The following is a 23454-nucleotide window of genomic DNA, read 5'->3' on the forward strand; positions in this document are numbered from 1 at the left end:
CTTTTTGAGGATGGCAAAGGCTGTCCTACAAGAATTTCACTGGGAAACCTTACCCCATCCACCCTACAGCCCTGATCTTGTCCCTTCAGACTTCTTTTTGTTCTAAAATCTTAATGACTATCTAACAGGATAATCTGAGTTCCTCAAGGACATCAGCTGTTTTGACATGGTATAAATCAGAGTTCAGCAATCTTCATGGAAGGGTTTGAGAGACAGTAACACAATATGCATAAGTGTACACTCCTTGATGGAGGTTTAAGTCAAGAAAGTACAGCTTCACATTTTGATATATATTTTAATAACAGGGTTCTGTGATTTTCTGTAGCAATACCTTTTGACTTAGCCTCATGTTAAGTGACTGTTGTTGTTGTTGTCAGGTGGCATCGAGTCGGAACCGACTCATAACGACCCCATGCACAGCAGAACGAAACAATGTCCGATCCTGGGCCAACCTCACTCCCGCTGCCACACTTAAGTCCATCAATGATGCCACCTGGCCAATCCATCTCGTTGGGGTCTTCCTCTTTTTCTCTGACCCTCCACCTTACCCAGCATGACATCCCTCTCCAGCGACTGTTCCCTCCTGACAATATGTCCAAAGCATGAGAGACGAAGCTTAGACATCCTGGCCTCCAAGGAGCACTCTGGCTGCACTTCTTCTAGGTATTTCTGAAGTCCTGGTGTGGCACTATAGGTTAATGCACTGGACTGCAAAGTCGGTATGAACCACAATGTCAGCGGTTCAAGCACACCAGCTGCTCCTTGGAACCCCTATACAGGGTTGCTATGGGTTAGAACCTACTCAATAGCACTTTAATAACAACAACTAGGTATTTCTAATTGTTTGTTTGTTTTCAGGTACATTTCACTCAAACTCAATCTGTCTGGAACTGAACTCATCGACCATAAATCTGTTTCCCAAATGCTTTTAAGACTCACAATGCTAGCTTTATTGGATAGAATTCCAATTTCTTCTTCCTGAAGCTTAAAGAAGAACAAAAACTACAGCCATTGAGTAAAAAATTCCAGCTCACAAAAATCCCTATGGGACACAGTACAACTGTCCCATAGGGTTTCCAAGACTGCAAATTTTTATGAAAATAAATTTGCCACATCTCTCTCCTAAGGAGCAGCTGGTGGGTTCAAACTTGACCTTTTGGTTAGCAACCGAGCAATTACACCATTGAACCAGAGGCTATTCTGTTTTCCCACAGCATCAATTATTTTACTATTATAGGAAAACAATGCCCCAAATACTTTATTCTTATCTAAAAATTAAGTATTTCTAAGCGTATTACAGTGGCAATAAGCTACTGAAAATGTTTCTTTTATACATTTTAGATCTGATAAATATCAAAAGAGCAACTGCTGATACGGTGAAGCAATCACTTTTTCTTCTATCTCTGGAGGCACATTTCACCCTAAGACCATCCCCTGTTTTCTTCCAGTCTATGTACTCAATTTTTCAGAACCAACCCATTTCAATATTCATGTTCACACTGTCTAAAAAGATAAAGTAGAGAACTAGTATTGCTATCTAAGGGCATTTTTAAAAGTCACCGTTCTAACACTATGAATTGAAGATTTTGTTGACCATCATACTTCTTTGTGCATTCAATAAATACTATTAGGTAATTATTGGGTGAACTACTGGTGTGGCACTTGTAGGATCAGCACTGGTCGGTGAATCACAAAGTCGGCAGTTGTAACCTACCATGATCTTCAGAAAACCTATACAGGGTCACTATGAGTCAGAACTGACTCACCAACACTTAATAACAACAAATTATTGGGTTTAGATGCTGAACAGGATTCAGAGACAGACAATTTAAGTTTCCAGCCCTTAATAAGCTTAAAATCTAATCAAGCAAACAAAACAGTCAGGTGGAGTAGATTCATACTCATGGCAACCCCATGTGTGACAAAGTGGAACTATGCTCCATAGGATTTTCAATGCTGGTTTCAAAAGTAGTTCATCAGGCTTTTCTTCCAAGACATCTTTGGATGGACTCAAACCTCCAAATTTTCAGCTAGAAGCCAACCACATTAACTGCTTGTACAACCCAGGGATTACCAATTTCAAATAGAGAAGCTAAATACCCACAGTTAAAAGTTAAGTAAAGCTCAAACCTATGAGCCTATGGTTAACAGCAAAATCCCTAAACCAACCTTACAATGAGGGGGTCCAGGGAAAAGACCAACCACTAAGGCTGACTCTAGTACCAGACTCTATGTTAATTTCTCCAGGGTACTTTCATATGTTCTTAAAGAACACAAATCGTTGTATAGATAAGGGTAAATCTGAAAAGGTTAAAGAGTATGAAACGGGGCTAGGAAGGAAACTACTTTCTGCTACACACAGCTCAATGTTTGAAGTCACTGAGTGTTCTTGAGAGCTTATAAAGTCTATGCTGAGGTATTTCCATATTTTTTAAAGCAATAACATTTTTGTAACCAAGGGTATTGGAGGTGGGAGGGAGCACAGCTATGCAAATTAAGTTAACAGACTGAAAGCTATCTCCTCCAGTCAGTGATATCATCTCGTTCGTATAAAAGACAAAGAATAAAAGGTGGACTCTGAAAGCCAACAGAAATACTTGGTTACTTTGCTAGATGTTTCAGAAAACCAAATCTGAATGTTAAAAAGCTATAATACTATCTCAGTGTAAGTCAATGGAAATAAATGCCTAAATCTTATTTTGGCTTTACATAAGTTTTTCTTATACTATTGTTCCCATGTTCATTTCTTACTGGTGGTGATGATATACATACATAACTTAGATCTAAATGAGAAATGAAAATAACAAAACCAAAGAATATGGCTGATTAGTACCTTGAATATACTCATATTAAACAAAACCTCACCCTTTTCACAAAATAAAATTTCTTTCAACATAATTTTCCTTTAACAAATTTTTTTTTCTACTATAACAATATATACATGAAAATTCCTCTATGCTAAACTAGGATTCTGCCCCATCCTATTATCTTTAACAGTATTAAATGGGAACTTTGAAATTACTACTAAAAACATTTCAAATCAGTACAAGGGGGCTTCAAAAATTTATAGAAAAATTTCATTATCTTAAATCTAATTTTTCAAAAAAATTTTTGAAGACCCTTTCTAGGAAATATCAGTATTTCAAAAATGAATAGAAATCACAAGCAAGGATGTAAGAATAAAACAGTAAGAAAACAAAATGTTTATGATAAAATTTATAATCATTAATGATTTTTAAAAGAATAAATAATACAGCTACAAAGGACTATGTACAAGCTAAGGAAATAAAGGCTGTTATTTAAAAATGAAAGCTTGGTATAAAATTATATGTATATATATAAATATAGATATTTTTTAAATGGCCAAAAGGGAGACAGAGATACTGATATTTTAGATAACATCTAATAATAATGATGAAAAAAAAAAGTATGCTTCTATTTCAATCAGCATTTTTCTATGTTGGCAATGGCACAACTGAACAATAATACAGCTGTTTGAAAACAGCAACATTAGGAAGACGGAGATGGCTACGGTGAAAACCCGTTTCTATTCTATTTTCTGTAGCTAAACAGGCGATTCTTATTTAGACTTTAGATTAATAAGATTTTTTTTTTGGTTGATGGTTTTCTGGTTTTGTATTTATTTTGTTAATAGTAGTGATGATGTTACGAATGTAACTTGCCTGAGTGAGAAATGAAAGGTACAGAACCAAAAGGATCTTCTGGAGGATGGTTATGTGGAGCAGAAAGTGGGTCTACATTCTTATCTGAGGGTGCTCTCTCCTCGAGCCTGTCTGCAAAAATAAGATGAAACAAAACGAAAAATAAAATAAAAACAAAATGACCTTTAACTTTTTAATGATGTATTGCATAAATAAAAGTGAAAACTAAACACAACCACCTTTTTGAAAAATACAACTTTAAGGGGTAGTCCTGGATTGAATAGATATTTGCTGCAATACAAGTAAATTAAGCAATACAATCTCAGTGCTAGGTTTCATTAAATAAATACAATTAACCCAGTAACTTAGTAACTTAGTCTGGTTCTTTCAAATAACAGGTGTCTTCAATTTGTTCAATATTGGAGCTGAATTTAAGACCAGATCACTAACCAGAGTTGTATTTACGGATTTTCTACAAATGTGCACACTGAACTGCTACAAAATATTACAAAGTGGTCAATAATTCATAAAGTAGGCAAATCCTATATAACAATAGCAATAAAATATAATTCATTATATTTTTTCATTTTTCATATAAATTTGCAATTATCAAACCATTATCACAAGCACATAATACAGATACAATACAAATACTTCTCTGCTACACTGAACATCCTAATGTCAGAACTGATTCATTCATCCAACAAATGTTTGAGCACCTAGTGTGTCCTTGTGTCCTAGGCGCTCTGGTAGCGTAGTGGTTATGAATCGGGCTGCGAACCACAAGGTCAGCAGTTCGAAACTACCAGCTGTTCCATGGGAGAAAGATGAGGCTTTCTGCTCCCGTAAAGATTTACAGCCTCGAAAACCCTGTACAGGGTCACTATGAGTCAGAACTGACTCCACGGCACACAGCCACCAGTGTGTCCTAGGCACTGTTCTAATCACTTGAATACAACATCTAACAAACCAAACTCCCTTCATGGAGTTGATGTGCTAGCATGGAAAACAAGTACTAAACTATATAAATACTAAGAAATACATACAGCTATAAAGAAACATGTAATTCAGGGTAAGGAAGATAGCAGCAGCACAGGTTGCAATGATAAATAGGGTGATTCCAGTATTTGAAATAGGTGAGCTTGAAGAAGGTAAGGGAGTGGCTACCTAGGGAAGAACACTCCAGACAGAAGAGCCAGAGCTCAGGTATTAAGGCAGGAACAGGCCTGGTTTGTTCAAGGTACAGTTGATGTAGTCTAGTTCCCTAGCAATGATCATCCTTCCCCTGCTCTTAAATTCTGCACATAAAACAAGACAACAGTTATTGTTGAGTAATTCTAACTCAGAGTGACCCCCACATGTGTCAGAGTAGAACTGTGCTCCATAGGGGTTTTCAGTAGCTGATTTTTCACAAGTAAATTGCCAGCGGACTCAAACCTCCAACTGTTGGACTAGCAGTCAAGGGTGTTACCCATTTGCAAAATCCAGGGGAGCCAATTCATATTTGTTGATGTTGTTTTTAGCTGCCATCGAGTTGTAGTCTAGCTGATGGTGACCCCACCTGGTAATAGTCCATAGAAGTTTCTTGGTTCTAATTTTAACAGAAGCTGACCACCAGGCCTTTTCTTCCATGGCATCACTGGCTGGGTTTGAACTGTCAAGCTTTAGGTTAGCAGCAGAATGGAAACCATTTGCATCATCTTGGAGCCTTCCATATTTAAGCTAACATATTGACAATTTCTATCAATAATCTATACTGATTTCAATCGAGTTTTAAGGGGTTACAGGGTAGAAGCACTTTAGTGTGGAAGAAAGTCCCCAAGTTAAAGCAGCACCTTCTAGGACAGTGCTCTTCAATCTTTAATGTAGACGCTAATCACCTGGGGACCTTCTAAGATGCATATTCTAATTGAATTACACTAAGACAGTCCTCAGAATTTACACTTCAACAAGATCCCAAAGTGATGGTGACACTGCTAGTCCACAGGCCACATCCTGAGAAGGCAAGGTCCTAGGGTAATACAGTCATACATTATTTAATGTCCACCATAGGTTCTGTGAAACAGGACACTATGTGACTTAGACATTGTGTGAATGTGCCTAAATTGAAAGCAATAGCATTGGTTTTCCACTTCTGTGTTAATAACCTTCTGTTTCACTTTCAGATAGATATTTCCCCTTCGTATCTTGCTGCTGTTATTACTAGCACTGATTTTATCGTTTTAGGGAGTCATAATGCATTCCACAGTAATATTTTTGAAAGAAAATTAAACAGCTCCAACACTCAAGATACGTGTACCTACAAGTCAAGTGCATACTATGTATTTTTAAGTAGGGAAACTTCACATGAGCCTAACGACAAAAAATTACAATATGGTACAGACATAATATAGGCATTTATTATGACTATCAAGACACAGGCTATATATATACTGAACCATTACATGTCTGGCAGAGCAATTGCTTTGAATACAAAAGATGTGAGGTACACTTATTACCTGCAGGAGGCTATTGTATTTTCTAAGTCTGGTTATATCTGCTAGGTACCTGACCCAAACAGACATTGTATAGCTTATGACTACACTTACTTAGACTTACAGTCATGAATTATTTTTTTTAATTAAATTTATGACAATTAAAACAGTAAGACTAGAGAAGTGGCACTGTAGGATAAGTACTGGACTGCTAAGTGCAAAGCTAGTGGTTCAAATTCACCAGCTAAGCAATCACAACAGGGTAACTATGAATATCAGAACTTATTCAATGGCACTTAACAACAACACAGCTAAGACCATGATATCCACATAAAATTTTGGGCTTTTAAGTTTTGTTGAAAATTTACAGATGTGTTTTGTTGAGGCACTCACTGATGTTGAATTAGTGAAGACATCTGACAACTATACAAAACTTTCAAAATCTAGTGCAACTTGCAAATCCAATACTACAATTGATGACAATGAAAATTTACTTCAGCTGTATTTTTCAAGCAATTACCTATATACTTAAATTTAGGAAATGAGCATCAGTAACAAATGATTATTATCTATTAATAAAACAAAATCATTTTCAAGTTTTGTTTTTTCAACATCTATTAAAGATTGGAAAATAATTCATATATCAAGAAGTCCTTATTACTTTGGTGGGTAACCACAAAATTAATCCTTAAGAAGAAATCAAAGATTCGCTATTACAGACAGAGAATACCTATGGTTACCAATTTTATCAGACCACAAATGCACTTAGAAAATAACTATAAAACTACGGGTTATTCCTCATATCAGAATCCTGTTCTTTCCTCATTCTTTCTCCATCACCCAAATTCCAGTGTTCAAAATGGTGAAGATTAAGTAAAGAGGTAGTTTTTGTTGTTAAGTGCCGTCAAGTTGGTTTCATTTCTACTGACAGGGACTCTGAGCAAGGTTTCCAAGGAGCAGCTGGTAAGTTTGAACTGCCAACTTTGTGGTTCAAACTGACCCTGCAGTCCACTGCTTTATCCCGTAGCGCCACACCAGGACTCCTAAAGAGGGAGTGGGAAAAGACAAATGAAAGAGGCTATCTTTCGCCATATATTCAGAGTGACGGCCATCGTTCATCAATATCCAAGAGCTCCAGTCTTTTAAATCAAAACAAAGCGTATATGGATACTTAAGTCTGAATTGGACAACCTGGATAGTCCAAACAGCTAATATATGGTTGGTAGTTTGAGTCACCTTAGAAGAAAGGTCTGGTGAAGTACTTCCAAAAAATCAGCCACTGAAAACCCTACAGAGCACAATTCTACTCTGACATAAATGGAAGCCCTGAGTAGAAATCCACTCAATGAAAGCTGGTTCTGGCTGAGGTCTGAATTAGGGCCACATACCCTTCCCAGAGAATATGCACCATAAGAGCAAGGAAGTCTACATAAAACGTTGCTAGTGGGCTCTACAAGGGTCTGATGAATCATATTATTGGGATAAAGACTAGAAAATCTGCATTTCAACATTCTTTCAAGTTTATACTACAGTAACCAATAGTTCTTCAAACAAAACTGTGAATTATGATTAATATATGTAGAATTAAATCTTCACACAATAGTATATTATCTATGGTAAATCCATTATAAAAGTATATATAATACAAGAAGAGAGAGGGGAATGGAAGAACAAACTGGATGGGAGAACCATTAGGCAGGTTTGCATGAGCTAAAAGGGACAGAGGTAAAGAATGATGTATGCACAACCTTGGAACTACAGGGCTCTAGGATACAGGGATTAAGACATGCTTGGAATGGGGAAAAGGGGGGAAATAATGTTAAGATGCTTGGCTGTCTTTTGAATCTTGGTTTCTCTTGCATACCATTATAAAATAGACACTAGAGAGGGAGAGAAAGGAATAGCCAGATGACCATAGAAAGCTTGTAAGTCCGTCTTCGGCCTATAACTGATTGGAATACCTAAAATGGGGCTATAAAGTCCCCAGTGAAGGAGGCTTCCTGCGGAGACTCTGCATTACATAAGACTATAATGTGGAATCCTGAACACCATACAGAATATTCAGAGGTGGGGAAATTTCCACTTGAAAGGACATGCAGACCAGCCTGGAGCAGCTAGTAGAACAGAAGATAATTCCTGAAAGAAAGACCAGCTGGAAAAATACAAAATAATATAGGCAGACTGACTGATTACTACAACAACAAGCAAGTTGCTCGCCCAGGAGACATCAAGGCAAGTGGTTGGGTCCCCTCAGAGCAAACTCCCTCCCAAGACTAAGACTCAATGGGAATACACGCTCTGATAGGTTCATCACCGATAAGGGGAAGTGAGGGAAAAACAGCAATGAAGCTGCAAGCTAAGCCCTACAACGTTCAACAGACTCCTTTGAACCCAGGTAGACACCTGGTTGGCCAGCAGTGTGGCAAGACCTGGGGACTCTTGGACCCAGAGTCAGTGACATAGCCACTCACTATAGTAGAGAGTGAAGGACTAGAGTGGAGAGTGAAGCGTCCAGCTGATAAGAATAGAGTGCATATGCACAAGAACACCCACACTTGCAGATATACCCACTTGACCTGGCTTTAATGACTAGATGATCAGAGTTCAACTAGAAGAAGAAAGAAGAGGGAAAAAAAGAGTAATCTGATACAATTTGATGAACTTGACCTACACCTACGAATGCAGTAGCTCAAAAGAGGGAACAAATCTTTACAGCAAGGATCATTCCCACCCCTCCATACACAGAGTAGACAGGGATGGGCAACTTGGACATTGGCTGCCCAAAATGGGGAGGGGGGTACGCTACAAAGGCAAAAAGTGACTGGTTTACAAGCTTTTAAGAGGGAACCTAGATCCAGAGGGCATGGAGGAAGGTAGAATCTCCACTGAGTAGTATCCAATCTGTCTAGGCGGATTGGTTGAAAGGAAATACTGTAGGTCTCTTGTGATACAATAGTGAATAACTGTTATCAGGACTGACTGTGAGGGTTGGAAATGTAAATGTACAAGGAGGGGAGTAATTAACTTTGCAGTCTAGCAGTGTAGGTCCCTGGGACCATCAAGGGAGCGGAACAGAAAGCAGGACCCTATCCAGAGAAGTAGTGACTCCAGAGATGGAGGCAGAGACAATGACGTGGAGATATGGAGCAGCTGGGGACTTTAGACCCAGAGAGGGAGAGGGGCTCTGTGCTGATGACTGGGCAGCAGGCTTTGGTTGGTTGATGATGCATGGAGGGGATTGTAACCATTGCAATGAAATGATATATGAGCTCTGGTAGCTTAGTGGTTACGAATCGGGTTGCAAGCCTTAAGGTCAGCGGTTCGAAACTACCAGTCGCTCCATGGGAGAAAGACGAGACTTTCTGCTCCCATAAAGATTTACAGCCTTGGAAACCCTGTACAGGGTCGCTATGGGTCGGAACCAACTCGACAGCACTTAACAACAACAACAACAAGGATGAATGTAAAACTAATGTTCTCCCATGTAAACTATCACATAATTCACAATTAAACATTAAAAAAAGTATATCTAATGCTACATAGTTATGGTTAAGTACACAAATATATTTTTGATAAAAATTACTGGAATTGAAAATATAGGAGACACTGTCCTATATAAAGCTGAGGTAACTTATCCAATTATCTCAAAACAAAAATCAGATAAATACACTAGAAAAATATGGCATGTCCTCACTGTTATTTAAAACATGAAATCAAATGGAGGATTTCAAAAAAATCATATGTCCAAGGGCCACATACACATATTAATCATTTAAATCTAACTTTCTATAAATAAAAACTAATGAAATGCTACACAGAGTTACTTACAAAATGCAGTGATTCCTAAACTGCATACAAGTGCCATTTTCACATAATTGGCTTTCTTTAGTGCAACGCTTGCACTTAATTTGTTGAATACAAGAGACTTACCTCCTCCAGCACTGCCAAAAAGACTGTGTTGGTAAATAAAAACAATTATTTTTTCAATACCTTTAATTGATTTAGTTGTTGAAAACACAGAGTTTAAGTATTTCACAAATACTTAAAAAAGAATTTTAAATTAAAAAGTCAATTTGGAGAAGACAAAATAGATGATTGGGATATTCCAAAAATTAGAAATTTATGTGCATCAAAGGACTGCACCAAAAGAGTAAAAAGGGAGCCCAGAGAATGGGAAAAACATCTTTTGCAATGACTTATCAGACAAGAGACTAATTTCTAAAATCTATAGGACACTGTAACACCTCTACAATAAAAAGACAAGTAACCCAATTAAAACTGGGCACAGGACATGAACAGACACTTCACCAAGGAAGACATTCAGACAGCCAACAAACTATGAAGAAATGTTCATGATTATTGGCCACTAGACAGATGCAAATCAAAACAACAATGAGATATCTCACACCAGGAATAACAACAGTGAAGTTCAAAAAAGCAGAGGATAAAAAATGCTGGCAAGGATGTGGAAAGACTGGAACCCTCCTACATTGCTGGTGGGACTGCAAAATGGTCCAGCCACTCTGGTAAAGGGTATGGCACTTCTTCAGAAGGTTGGAAATAGAAATACCTTATGATCCAGCAATTCCTCTACTTGGTTTATGTCCACAAGAAATATGAGCCATAACTGTGTGGACATATGCACGGCAATTTCATAGCAGCACTATTCACAATAGCAAAAAGATGGAGACAGCCTAAATGCCCATCAATTGAAGAATGGATAAGCAAACTGTGGTACAAACACACAATGGAATATTATGCTACCTTGAAGAATAACAAGGAAGCTGCAAGCCACTGCATAATATGGATGAACCTTGAGGACATTATGCTGAGTGAAATCAGTCACAAAAGGGCAAATATTATATAACACTATTATTGTAAAACCTTAAGAAAACTAAAAGGAAAAATAAATATTTGTTGGTTACCGGTGGGACTGGGATGGGGGAGTTTGGGGAGGTGGCGGGAGGTTTCAGGGGAGCACAGAGTAGGGGGCAGGCATTGGGGAGGGCGATACACAAGAAGGGGGAGGGTGTGAAAGAACAAGATAGATAGAGAAACACTGAGACATGTTTGCATGAGCTAAATGGGACAGAGGTAAACAGGGATGCATGCTCAACCTTAGAACAACAGGGCTCTGTGATACAGGGATCTAGGCATAATCTGAGGAGGGAAAATAAAAGTACAAAAAAAAAAAAAAAAAAGGCAATTCGGCAGCTTATATGGATAATGGTCTTTATTATACACTGTTCAAGAATAAACTTTAAATGTGCAGTCCTCATTTATTTTTCAAGTACTAAGGAGCTCTGGTAGAGTAGTGGTTACAAATTGGGCTGCGAACCGCAAGGTTAGCAGTTCGAAACTACCAGCTGCTCCGTGGGAGAAAGATGAGGCTTTCTGCTCCCGTAAAGATTTGCAGCCTCAGAAGCCCTGTTCAGGGTCGCTATGAGTCGGAACCGACTCGATGGCATTTAACAACAACAACAACAATATACTTGAGTCTTGGTGTGGCACTGTAGGATAAGAACTGTACTGCTAACCAAAGAGTTAGTGGTTCAAACCTACCAGCTGCTCCTCTAAAACCTTATGTAGGCTCACCATGAGTTGGAACCAACATGACAGCACGAACAACAAAAATAATATACTTGAAGTTCTGTTATTCTGAACTAAAGGAAGACTGTTGTTGTTAAGTGCCATCAGGGGGTCAAAGGAGTGGCTGATGGGTTTGAACAGGTCTAAATTATCTAACATACAAGACAGCTAGTGTTTCATAGTGATCTACTCCTATACAGGGTCACTATGGGTTGGAATCGACTCAATGGCACTTCACAACAACAACAACAATTTATATATACCAACTCCAGGTGTTGAGATGTAGGCTAGGCACTGAACTACAAACAACGTCAGAAGTTTAAACCTACCAGCCACTACTTGGAAACCATATACAGGGTGCTTATGAGTCGGAATTGACTCAATGGCATGTAACAACTTATATGTTGTTGTTGTTGTTATGTGCTGTGGAGTCAGTTCTGACTCATAGTGACCCTGTACAGGGTTTCCGAAGCTGCAAATCTTTACAGGAGCAGAGAGCCTCTTCTTTCTCCCATGGAACAGCTGGTAGCCCAATTCGTAACCAGTATGCAACCAGAGCTCCTTAACAACTTATATATACAGATGTTTATATATATTTCTGTGGCTTTAAAGAAAAAACAATATAATCAATAGAATATGCAAGGGAGTCACAGAGTTTAGTGCTATCTTCCTTTTGGTTATTTTGGTATGCTTTTAAAAACAGAATATATAAATCCATTGGCCACAGAGCAAAACCTATTTAATTAACAAGTACTGCTTTTAACTAACATAAAGCCATACATCTACTGGAGCAACTGAAAGTTAAAAATGTCCCCAAAGTAAATACTCTTTTTCTATTTGTGTTTGATGTATTAAACGTTATGAAAATTCCACTTCTCAAAGTTTACAAATTAGTCTAGATGTTTGGGTACAAAAGAACCAAAACAACAAGTTTAAATTAAAAAAATAATAACATTCATTACTATGCTTGCTTTAGTGTTCTGGTCTTAAATAGCCATACATAATTACAGTTATAATGAAAAAAATCAACAAGATACATCTTTTATGTTATATATTAAGCACCCTGCCTCCTGATTGATATGAATCAACTGGTTCCTTAAGGATCACCCCCCAAAATAGGTTTTGCTACCAATGATTAATATTTTGAGATTCTATTATCTCTGGCAGCGTAGTGGTTACGAATCGGGCTGCGAACCTTAAGGTCAGTGGTTCGAAACTACCAGCTGTTCCGCGGGAGAAAGATGAGGCTTTCTACTCCCGTAAAGATTTACAGGAAACCCTGTACAGGGTCGCTATGGGTCAGAACCAACTTGACGGCACGTAACAACAACATTACAATATTAAAATTATCTTCTGGGTAATATATACAAGTATTTCCTAGGGAGCATTTCTTTGCTTTTTCTTCCCTTCTTTTTAAATAAAGGACCATATCAAAAGTTAAACATTAAATGGAAATGCATTATTCTAAACAATCAGAACATAAGCAATGCCTAAATTTTGTTTTAAGAGTACACAAAGGTATTTATTCAGTTTCTCACTGGAAAAGCATTTCATAAACCAATTATCAATTATCTCAGAAAGAATCTGGGAAAATATTCATATCTATGCTGAGATCAAAGGTACAAATATTCTATCTGAAGTTTCAAATGTATCAGTAATTTATTCATTTTGGAAAAGGTATTAGGGAGAGAAGAACCAACCAACAAGTAGTATTAGCTTCTATTACAGTTTCTATTACAACCAAGGTTCCAGAAGCCTTTTGGCCATGTAATTTAGAACTTATCAAGCAGATCTAATATTTTGTACCTTATTACTTATAAGTAAAAAAAGCACTAAAGATCACTGAATAATTACAGTTAAGCAAAACTTTAGCAGGAAATATTTCTATACTATATTTTATATATCCTTATATGAAAGGAATTTAACCTTTTTTGAACCTTATTATTATTGTCAATGTGTTTATCCATAAAACCCCTATATATTGCTTTTAAATTGCAAGTTGAGACATCTCATAAATCATTGCCTCTTAAATCAGAGCCTCAAGATTATACTACAGAAAGTATGGAAAAGGGAAGTGGCATATATTTACTAAGTGTCCAGACCCCTTAAATCATTATTTCCTTAAATACATTATCTAATTCTCTTGAATTAGGAGGTAGGCATTTCCACCCCCATTTGATAGATGAGGAAGTCTGATTTAATGGTTTAGTGACTTTAGTTGCTGAAAAGCACCGTGGAGTTGGTTTTGACTCATGAGTCATAGTAACTCTATTTAGGTTTCCAAGAATAGCTGGTGGGTTTTAACTGCCAACCTCAGCTTACAGTGCCACATCAGGACTAGAAGCTAGGTAAGTGGACCTGCCAAGCATCAGCATCCATGCTTCCTACTGCAATGTGCCAATGTAAGAGTGCCAGTCATGTCACAGTGATTTCTGTCCAAGTAGGACCTTCAGATAAAGCTCTTCCTCCACTTTCATTTGGAATTTAATATTTTTCCATAATTAACAATGGAAGTAAACTGAATCATCATGAAACACACATGTACGCACATATATACACAGAGACTGTGTTATGTAACCTTTCAATGTGAAAGCATATAGCTGAAGTGTTTTAAATGCAAATCCAAGTTTTATGAAGATAATTATATTTATATGCTATTCTCGACTATGCCAAGTAAATAACGCAATTAGATGTCATTACAAATTCTAGGGAGCTTAGAAAAACATTTTTAGAATAATACATTTTATAAGGTACAAGAAAATGTGAGTATTTTATTCCATTAATTGATAAAAGCCTAAGCAATCAATTTTTACCCAGATAGTAAAAAATACTGATTTATTAAAACTCTTAGTATCGTGTCAGAAGACAAAAAAATTAATACCCTAATTTTCTGTTGGCTTTTAAAATAACCCTCTCCCAACTGTCTTCTACCACGCCCCACAAAACACTCTCTGTTTTAAATACTCGCTCTGGGGGGGGCACACAATTCTAGGAAAAACACCAAACAATAAGAGTTGTGGTTTTAAAAAAAATTTTTTAATAAGATGTAAAATAGATTTTACCAAAAATGACAAATCGTTATTAAAGGCTTCAAATTCATTTTTATATCTCCAATTAATTATCAATTTAATTTTAAAACATATAACCAATATTAAAATACAAATTCAGACCCAAAATTACTATTCTTTCACGAATTTGGGGAATTTATAAAATTTAAATAAAATATATACCAACTTGAAGCAAAGCATTTCATGAATAAAGTCTCATAAAGCCAGTTACCTAAAATAAAAAAATTAGGAGCTATAAACTAGGAACTACTAAGACCTTCTTTTCATATGCAAAAGTTGGGAATAAGGGAGTATCTACTCCCTCCCTACATATACACACAAAAGCCTCAAATACCTAAAAAATAGCTATAGACTTGTAGAAAGCTGGCTCCTACTTTGCAACCACTTTCAAACAATTAGCATCCTCCTTCCAAAAAAGAGCTTTGCTAAAATTTCTATGGTGAGACTTGAGACACATGTATGTCTATATTATTATGTAGTCTAAGAAGAGGCAATGATTGCAAGTGAAAACATTGAGATATCTGACTGAAAGTGGAAAACTATTTATTTAATTTTTGCCATGTCAGGACAACAAAGCAGCCCTTTTATGTGACCACTCATTAAAAGGGCATTACAAAACATTAACATAATGTAGTAGCCCATACTTTCTCTCAGGCATTTTCAAAGGGCATCTCAGACCTACAATGTCTTCTATTGAGTGTGCAAGTAAACAGAGCTATAAAATAACTAGCGAGGCAAGATACTCAGGGTTCCCTTTTTATTTCAACATTAATTTTCATGTTTTGGAGATATTCTAAATTTAACATTCATAGATACATAGTATTTAAATGTTAGGATATCATGGTACTACCAGCAATTGTGGGTTTAATAGCTAATATCAAGCAAATTATTTCTAACGCACACAACATAGTTCGGTAGTATATATAAAAGAAGGTGGTCTGAATTTTGCCCTCAAATGCACAAAAAGAATTTCTATATACCACCTCAAAGTAGTCTTTGGCCTTGCTGAATATTTATAGTTGTTATTTTACTGTGAAGCAAAATAAGCCTTCAAGTGTCCCTTACTTGATCTCAGAAGGTCAAATTCTCTGTCCAAGAGCTCCTCTTCTGTTAACTTGGAGAAATTATCCTCTCCAAAAGGATTCCACCCTGACATATCAGGAGGGTTACTGATGTTCTTCTGATTTGGAAAATTTGCAGTTGTTTCTTTATCAGCAACTGATCTACAGTAATAATTAAAAGGAGGAGGGAAACAACATGTTAGAATTAAGAAAAATTAGTGCTCCAGTATGTTTAGAAAACCAGTTCTTTCAGATGGTGAAGATGGCAGATAACAGTACACGCTTTAGAGGGAGCATCTGGATTTGAACTCAAGCACTCCCACCAGGTCACTAGCTATATACCTTGCGGCAAGTTCCTTAGCCTTAGTTTGCTCATGTGTAAAATAAGAGTAACAGTACCCAGCTGAGTTTGGGGTGAACTTAACAGCAGCTAACAGCATCTCAGGGTTCCTGCGATGAGTTAAGTGGATTGGTACATGTAAAGCCTAAAGAGAACAGTGTCTACTACAAAGTAAGCACTCGGTCAATATTAGCTAGCAGAGGGCTTCAAACATTGTTTGAAAAATTCCATCATCTTTTTACTCTATTTTTTCCACAAACTTTTTGAAATCCTCTTGTATTACTATGAAGACAAAATCACTATTGAATAAGGTGATTTTATATACTAATTCTATTTAGGTACTACTGTAAGTTTCATTTTGAGAAAGCCATTCCCTGCATATGTTGTTGTTGTCACATGTTGTACAGGGTTTCTGAGGAGCAGCTGGTAGGTCTGAACTGCCAACCTTGTGGTTCACAGTTCAGTGCTGATCTTAACTGAATATAGTTATTGACAAAAGATAAACTTCTAGGATTGCTTCATAAATTACCCAAATCTAGGTATGGGTTAGATTCTAGTATGGTACAGAAGGACAAGCACTGGACTACCAACTACAAGGTTGGCAGTTCAAACCCACCAGCGACTCTGTGGAAACCCTAAACAGGGTTGCAACAACTCAGTGACACTTGACAACATCAGATAAACATTATTTTGTATATATTATAGGACTCTTGACTTTTTAAGAAGAGAAGAGAGTCTAACGGTACTACTTAAGTCCAAAGTCCTTTGGAATGTATTCTCTTTAATCTAGCCTAGAAAGCTATCTTAGCAATGAAGTGATGCAACAAAGCTGTCAAGTTGCTTTAATAATTCACATCGAAATCCTGTAACATTAGTAATAGAGGGAGAATCTGTATTTGCAATGAGGTATCTTGATTTTGCAAGCCCTCACTCACCTCATTAAATTTACCTTCCCCTTGGATGCTCTCTAACATTGCCACCACACAGGGGACAAAAGTTGTCCACTGAATCCCCTATTCCAAGCTACTCAGTGCAGCTAAGTTACGAAAGCGATGTTTAAGCACTCATTGAAGGCTAGAGTGTAACAGATAAAAAATAAACATAGTAGTTGGCCTACAAACAGATCATCATGCTTAGTTAAAATAACTGATAATCTTAATAATAATTGTCACTCAGTGTAGAAACCACTGTAGGAATTCTGATGAAGGTCTAAGTTGGCCTCAATATGATAGCGTCTCACCTCTAATTTCAAAAGTAACTTTCAAAGACTTTCAGAGGACTTAAGACACAGATCAGATAGGATACAACTCAAAGATATTTCTCCTTGTGGCTACCAATAATCCCTTTTAGAATTTTCTGACTCCCCTAATGTGGCAGTGTAGGTCCACAGCTTATCCTACAGTGCCACACCAGAGGAGTTAACCACACACTGAACTATAAGTTCAAACTCACCAGCTACTCCTTGTAAACCCTATACAGGGTCACAATGAGTCAGAACCGACTTGATGGTCTTTAAAAACAACATCTAAAAAATCAACCTCTTCCCAATTTCTGGAATGAACTTTTGTGTTCTTCTTGGTTTTAAAATATTATCTACAAGTTCTTTGACATTCCTCCCTTAAAAGGTGGGAACAAATTCCCTTGCCCTTGAATATGGGCTAGATCTAGTGTCTTACTTCTAACAAACAGAATTTGGTAGAAGTCCACGCATGTAACTTCTGACACTAGGTCATAAACATATTGCAGCATCTTCCATCCTGTCTCACTCTTGGATCACTTGTACTACAGAACACAGAATAAATTATTCTTTTGTCAAAATAGTTTTTGGCCTTGCTAAAGAGCAGTCTTTTGAAAAGATCCAGGTGCCAATGAACTGAAACGTCTCCTGCCCAAAGTCATGTGAGTGAGCCATCTTCGAAACAAGCCTTCAGAGGACTGTAGCTCTAGCCAACACCTTGACTAGAACCTCTTAAGAGACTCCCAAACACAACTAACTAACCAGCGAACTTAACTCCTAAATGCCAATTCAAAGAAAGTACGTCAGATATTTACTGTTGTTTTAGATTACAAAATTTTGTGGCAATTTATTATGCAGGAAAAAAAAAATTACTATTACAATAGGGTAATCATAAGAAATCAGATCATGTATTTTAGCTATTAACTAGATAGAATACAAGACAGTGATATTCTCCAATATTCATAATGCTGTTGTTGCAACCCTGTATAGGGTTTCCAAAGAGTAGATGGTGGACTTGAACTGCCAACCCTGTAGTTAACAGTCCAGTGCTTATCCTCCAGTGCCACACCAGTGAAAAGATAGTAATTGTAGCCAAAGATAACATGGAAAAGAAAAGGAAATAACTAATTACTCTAACCAAGACCTTATCCATCTGTACAAGGAACTAGTCGGTTTCTTATCTTTTACTCAAGTATCCCTTAGACTTTGAGCCAAATCTTTAACCTCAAATCTTGTCTTATACTGAGTCCATCACCAAAAAGGAACTTTTACTTACAATGATCTTTTTTAGTTGTTACAGAAGATATTATACTTAATATATAACTCTTGATAAAGTTTGATTTTAAGTTTGGATAGAAATTATCAGTGAAGTAGCACTGAGGTACGAGTGAGACTTGAACAGAGTTCCTATGAGGAATTCTGTGTTTCTGACCACTAGCAGTCAAATACATAATTATTTCCATCCAACTGACCATCACCTCTTTCCTGCTCCAAAGTGCCATCTTTTTAAATATATAATTCTACAGGAGTGGTGCAAAACAAGTGAGGTATAGAAAATGATTATTTTAATAGCTAGACCAATTAAGAAAAACAAAGCCAATTCCTATGAAGCAGAGGTGAAATACATATTTCTACAAGCTGCTGTATGTACCACTCTATTCCACCTCTGACACAAGCCACTCACCTTTCCCTCAGCATTTTCCCTCCCGTTTGGATCTGATGTAGTCTCACAGAACTCATGGACTGTACTTACAGTTAAAGTGTTTTATTAAGAAGCTTCCATGAATGGTAACAATAGAGATGGGGTTACAGTAGGCAGTACTACGGTAATTCACAGGAGTTATAGGCTTTAGCACATTGCATGCACAGGTATGCTTCAATTCTTTGGAAGTGCATCATCTTTTAAAATGAATCAGAAGATTAGATGGTATATGTGCTATATGGTACACTACTATGAACTCTCTCATATTCATTTCAAATTCATCACTCCAGTCTCAGAAGTGACACTTTATTTCATTTCTACAAGTTGATAATCCTTTAAAATACAAAGTATACATAAATAGATATGCTGTATTAGATAAGACAGGTATTGGTGTAGCACTGTAGGATAAGCACTGGACTGCTAATCTCAAGGGTTGGCGGTTCAAACCCACCAGATGCTCTTCGGAAACCCTATATACAGGGTCACTATGAGTCGGAACTGACTAGATAGCACTTAACAACTAGTTGTTGTTTATTTGATGCTAGTTAACATCAAACATAAAAAAAAATCACCTAATTAATACAACAATCATATCAGTATCTTAAACTAAAAAAAATAACATAATATCTTATTTTTCAGTGTATAAAATTAGTCTGTCCTTATCATTGGGAATATATCTTCAGGCATATATTTTTTTTAATTTATTAGATTACTATTTGTATTTCAGTTTATACTTTAGTTGTTTCAGTTTCTTTTAAATTTATGTTATTCATTTTAATTTTGTCATCTACAATAATTCTGTGAGTTTTGTTGTTTTTTAAGTAACTCCTTTAAAGAAAAAACTGTCATGTGAATAAAGCAACAAATACAATGGTGGTGGTGATAATTGTGTGCCACGGAGTCAGTTCTGACTCATTGCAACCCTGTCATAGGGTTTCTGAGGCTGCAAATCCTTAAGGGACCAGAAGGCCTCTTCTTTCAGCAAATGAAAAGTGTTTGGCAAATGCAGATCTGAGCTTTTAAAACGGTCTTTGAACATATGCAACACCCTCCACTTAGACACTTATCCTAATTCCTACATCCCAATTTTACTCCTCTCCCCTTCCTTTCCTGCTGTCCTATCATACACACACATAAACAAGATTGGGAGCTGTTCTACAGCAAACTGAAAACGTTTATATTCTCTTTAAGATGCAGAGTGTATATTAGCATGTTAGCGCTAATGTTTCAAATCCTGAAGTAGTGTCCTGTGACAATTTTATTAGTTTTCCAGTACCCAAACTCCAACAACTATCTCCTCCTATGTATCTGTAAACATTAAGAAAAATTTATAATATCAATCATTAATTATAAGATCTTGAAACACTTACCATACCTTAATTTGTGAAAATCTGTATCCTAGTTCTTTAATTTATAGTAATACTTTGAATAAAATTGTCCGTGAAAAAAGAACATTACTGGTCAATGCACCTGAATTACCAAAATACACTATTACCCAATTATACTGCAGTAACAATAAGTTTCATCATCTTTAAAGAGAAGCAAATGATACATTAAATGTTTTGTACCTGTTTGAATTGGACCAAATTAGATTATGAGTGTTGTGAAATTAACTGAAAGTAATTACATTTAAGTAGGAAAAAGCTAAATTAACTTGCTTTAAGAGGACTTTTTTAAACTAGTATAACATCTTGTTAAGGTTTTTGTTTCTATTTAAATTACAAATTAAGCCTTCACATGCAAGCCAGTAAATTTCTTATCTCTAAATGTGCAATTAGCAGTCTGCAGAATTCACTGATGGGAATGGAAGGATGGAGATGCAGGGAGACAATGAGAGAGAATTCAGAGAAAAAGAGAGTAGGCTCTACAAAAAGATGGACTCTCTTTAAGCTAATACAAGAGCCACTTAATGAGTCCACTCAATGATTCACTTCCACAATAATTTCCTGTGTATTCCTAGAAAAAATACTTGCCTATTGCCACTATAAGAAGAGTCCACAATGGTTCCAACCTGAGCTGGAAGTGATGAAGGGTAGGATATTAAGGCTGGTGAGAACTCTTGAGGGGATGTAAGATATTCTGGTGATGCTTGCTGGTGAGACTGCTGATGTTGAGCTAGCATCTGCTGTTGTAAGAAAGCCTGCTGGTATTGCTGCATCTGAAACAAGAAACACCACTATATAAAACACTTCTCAAAGTCACTAAAGCAACCATAAAAGCGATTTCTATCTGATAGAGCAGCTCTGCTACTAGAAAAGTACAGCAAGATTAAATAAAACTATTGAAGAAGCTGTGAAGCCAGGCTGGATCCATTCATTAAAATGCTCTAAGAAAGAGACAATAGAGTAGCTTAAAATCACTGGTATAGGAATAATCGTTTAAGGAAAAAAAAGATCAAACTTTTCTCTGAAGCTAATGCGACCTTCCTCTGGGTTTCAGTTTCCTTGTGTGTTAAGTTTTTGTTTTGTTTTTCCCCCTCTCTCAACAGAATGAAAGATACAAGTGACAAAAGATCACAGGTCGCATATTTCTATTCTAGTATGACTCAACCAACTATAATGTGCCAAATTTAGGTTCTGTAGTTCAGCCAGATTTAAAGATGATTAAAAATATATCAGTGACTGGAATAAAAAGGCGTCAATTCTCTAAATTGAATAATTATAAAGAAAGGATTGATAATGATTAAATCATGCATACAGTTAATTCAAACACACTATAGTTTATACTTACAGATAAACCTCTCAAAATTATCTATCACTTACCATTGTAGGATACTGTGATGCAGAAGGCTGCTGCTGATACACTGAATGCATTAAAAACTGTTGCTGAAGTATTTGTTGCTGCTGCACTGCATGTTGATACTACAATGACAAAAACAAACAAATCCATCAATATCAATATCCCTCATGCCTTTTCTACTCATTTTTCTTCTTTTTTTTAGGTATTGATCTTAACATAAAAATGACTTGGGAAGTCAGTAATTCAAACACCAATGTAAAACAGGTATAATCAGTAAAGGATTATAATACTTACTGGAGTTGGTTTCAAATTATCAACAAAACATGGAAAGAGATTCAATTAAAACTGTTCTGGGAGAAGCCTAGACTCCTTCACCTCCTTCCTAGTGAATAAACATCCCTGAAGTGACAGTGTCCAGTACAGTACATTTCCACTGTTTCCTGTATCTTCCCTTCATTGGTATCTTCTGGCCATACCACCCTCCCTTCATCCTAGGTCTAGTCAAGATCAGAGGATGAAGATACCAATGAAAAGCATCATGCATATAACTGGCTCAATAGTATAAGGGTGAATCAAAAAGTATTGCTACTAGGATTCTAGTTCATCCATGCACAGTTTTTACTAAACTAAGTATGTTTAAACATGTCTCTGCAATCAGTGGATCCGACAAGTTCTCTAAATAATACACTTGCCTTAGTCTCATAACAAGGACTTCAAAACAAGGTCCAATTAAAACAGTGGCTTCTGAGGGTATCTGCTGGACCAATTAAATGGAGGTAGAGGTCATTTCAGAAGTTTACGTGACTATGATTTGGGAGCCCAAAGGGGTAATCTTCATGGAGTTTCTCAAAGGACACAGAATAATCATAGGGCTTATTAATAAGCTATAAGAAGAGAACAAAGAAGACGGTGGATCGGGTAGAAATGCAATAAGGAGCTCCGTCAGCAACAACACAGAATACAGAACACCAAGCAGGCTCAGAGGATGGTCCCAGAACTCTGAACCACATATAAAGGAATATTTAGAAGGTTGGAAAACATGTCTCTGATCTACTGATGGCAGAGACATGTTTAAACATATTTAGTTTAGAAAAAACTGTGCATGGCTGAACTAGAATCCTAGTAGCAATACTTTTTGATTCACCCTTACATTATTGAGCCAGTTATACAGCTAGGAGAATTTGTACCAGAAGCAAGAAATCCATTGCTTTCTAATTCAAGATGCTCAGCTGCTCCAGGAGCCGCCATCTTGGATGAGACCAAGCGGGGGAAGGATCAGAGCAGCCATGGACGCTCTGATAAAGGTGTGGACATTCTTTTATTTTGGTATCTGTTCATTGATCCCTTGCTGTTGGCACACCTCCATTCTGTGACTATAGGGGTGCCTGAGGTAGTGGATACCCCAGTCCCACACTCGGAGGGTTCTACTACGCATGCACAAAGATCTCCTCAAAATTTAAAGAGAGAGTTTCCACTTAAAACCAAACTGCAGTGCAAAACAGCCACAGCCAGCTCTGAACTGTTTATAACTAAAAAAAGGCCTGAATGGGGATTGTGGAGTGGGACAGGCAGACAAAAAAAG

The 23454-nt window shown here is 36.8% G+C and overlaps 1 protein-coding gene across 1 annotated transcript in view; it reads right to left on the bottom strand.

Annotated features, from left to right (window-relative positions):
* The window catches only part of BMP2K (BMP2 inducible kinase), a 187559-nt gene that overhangs the window by 34244 nt on the left and 129861 nt on the right, over nt 1–23454 (bottom strand). The window contains exons 12-15 of the mRNA XM_006872898.1: nt 21896–21994; nt 21107–21291; nt 15859–16016; nt 3684–3794 (exon numbers count right to left, since the gene is read on the bottom strand). Coding sequence (XP_006872960.1) covers nt 3684–3794; nt 15859–16016; nt 21107–21291; nt 21896–21994 — 553 coding nt within the window. The remainder of the gene's footprint in view (nt 1–3683; nt 3795–15858; nt 16017–21106; nt 21292–21895; nt 21995–23454) is intronic.

This window comes from Chrysochloris asiatica, unplaced genomic scaffold (assembly GCF_000296735.1).
Source record: "Chrysochloris asiatica unplaced genomic scaffold, ChrAsi1.0 scaffold00214, whole genome shotgun sequence".
Taxonomy (NCBI): Eukaryota; Metazoa; Chordata; class Mammalia; order Afrosoricida; family Chrysochloridae; genus Chrysochloris; species Chrysochloris asiatica.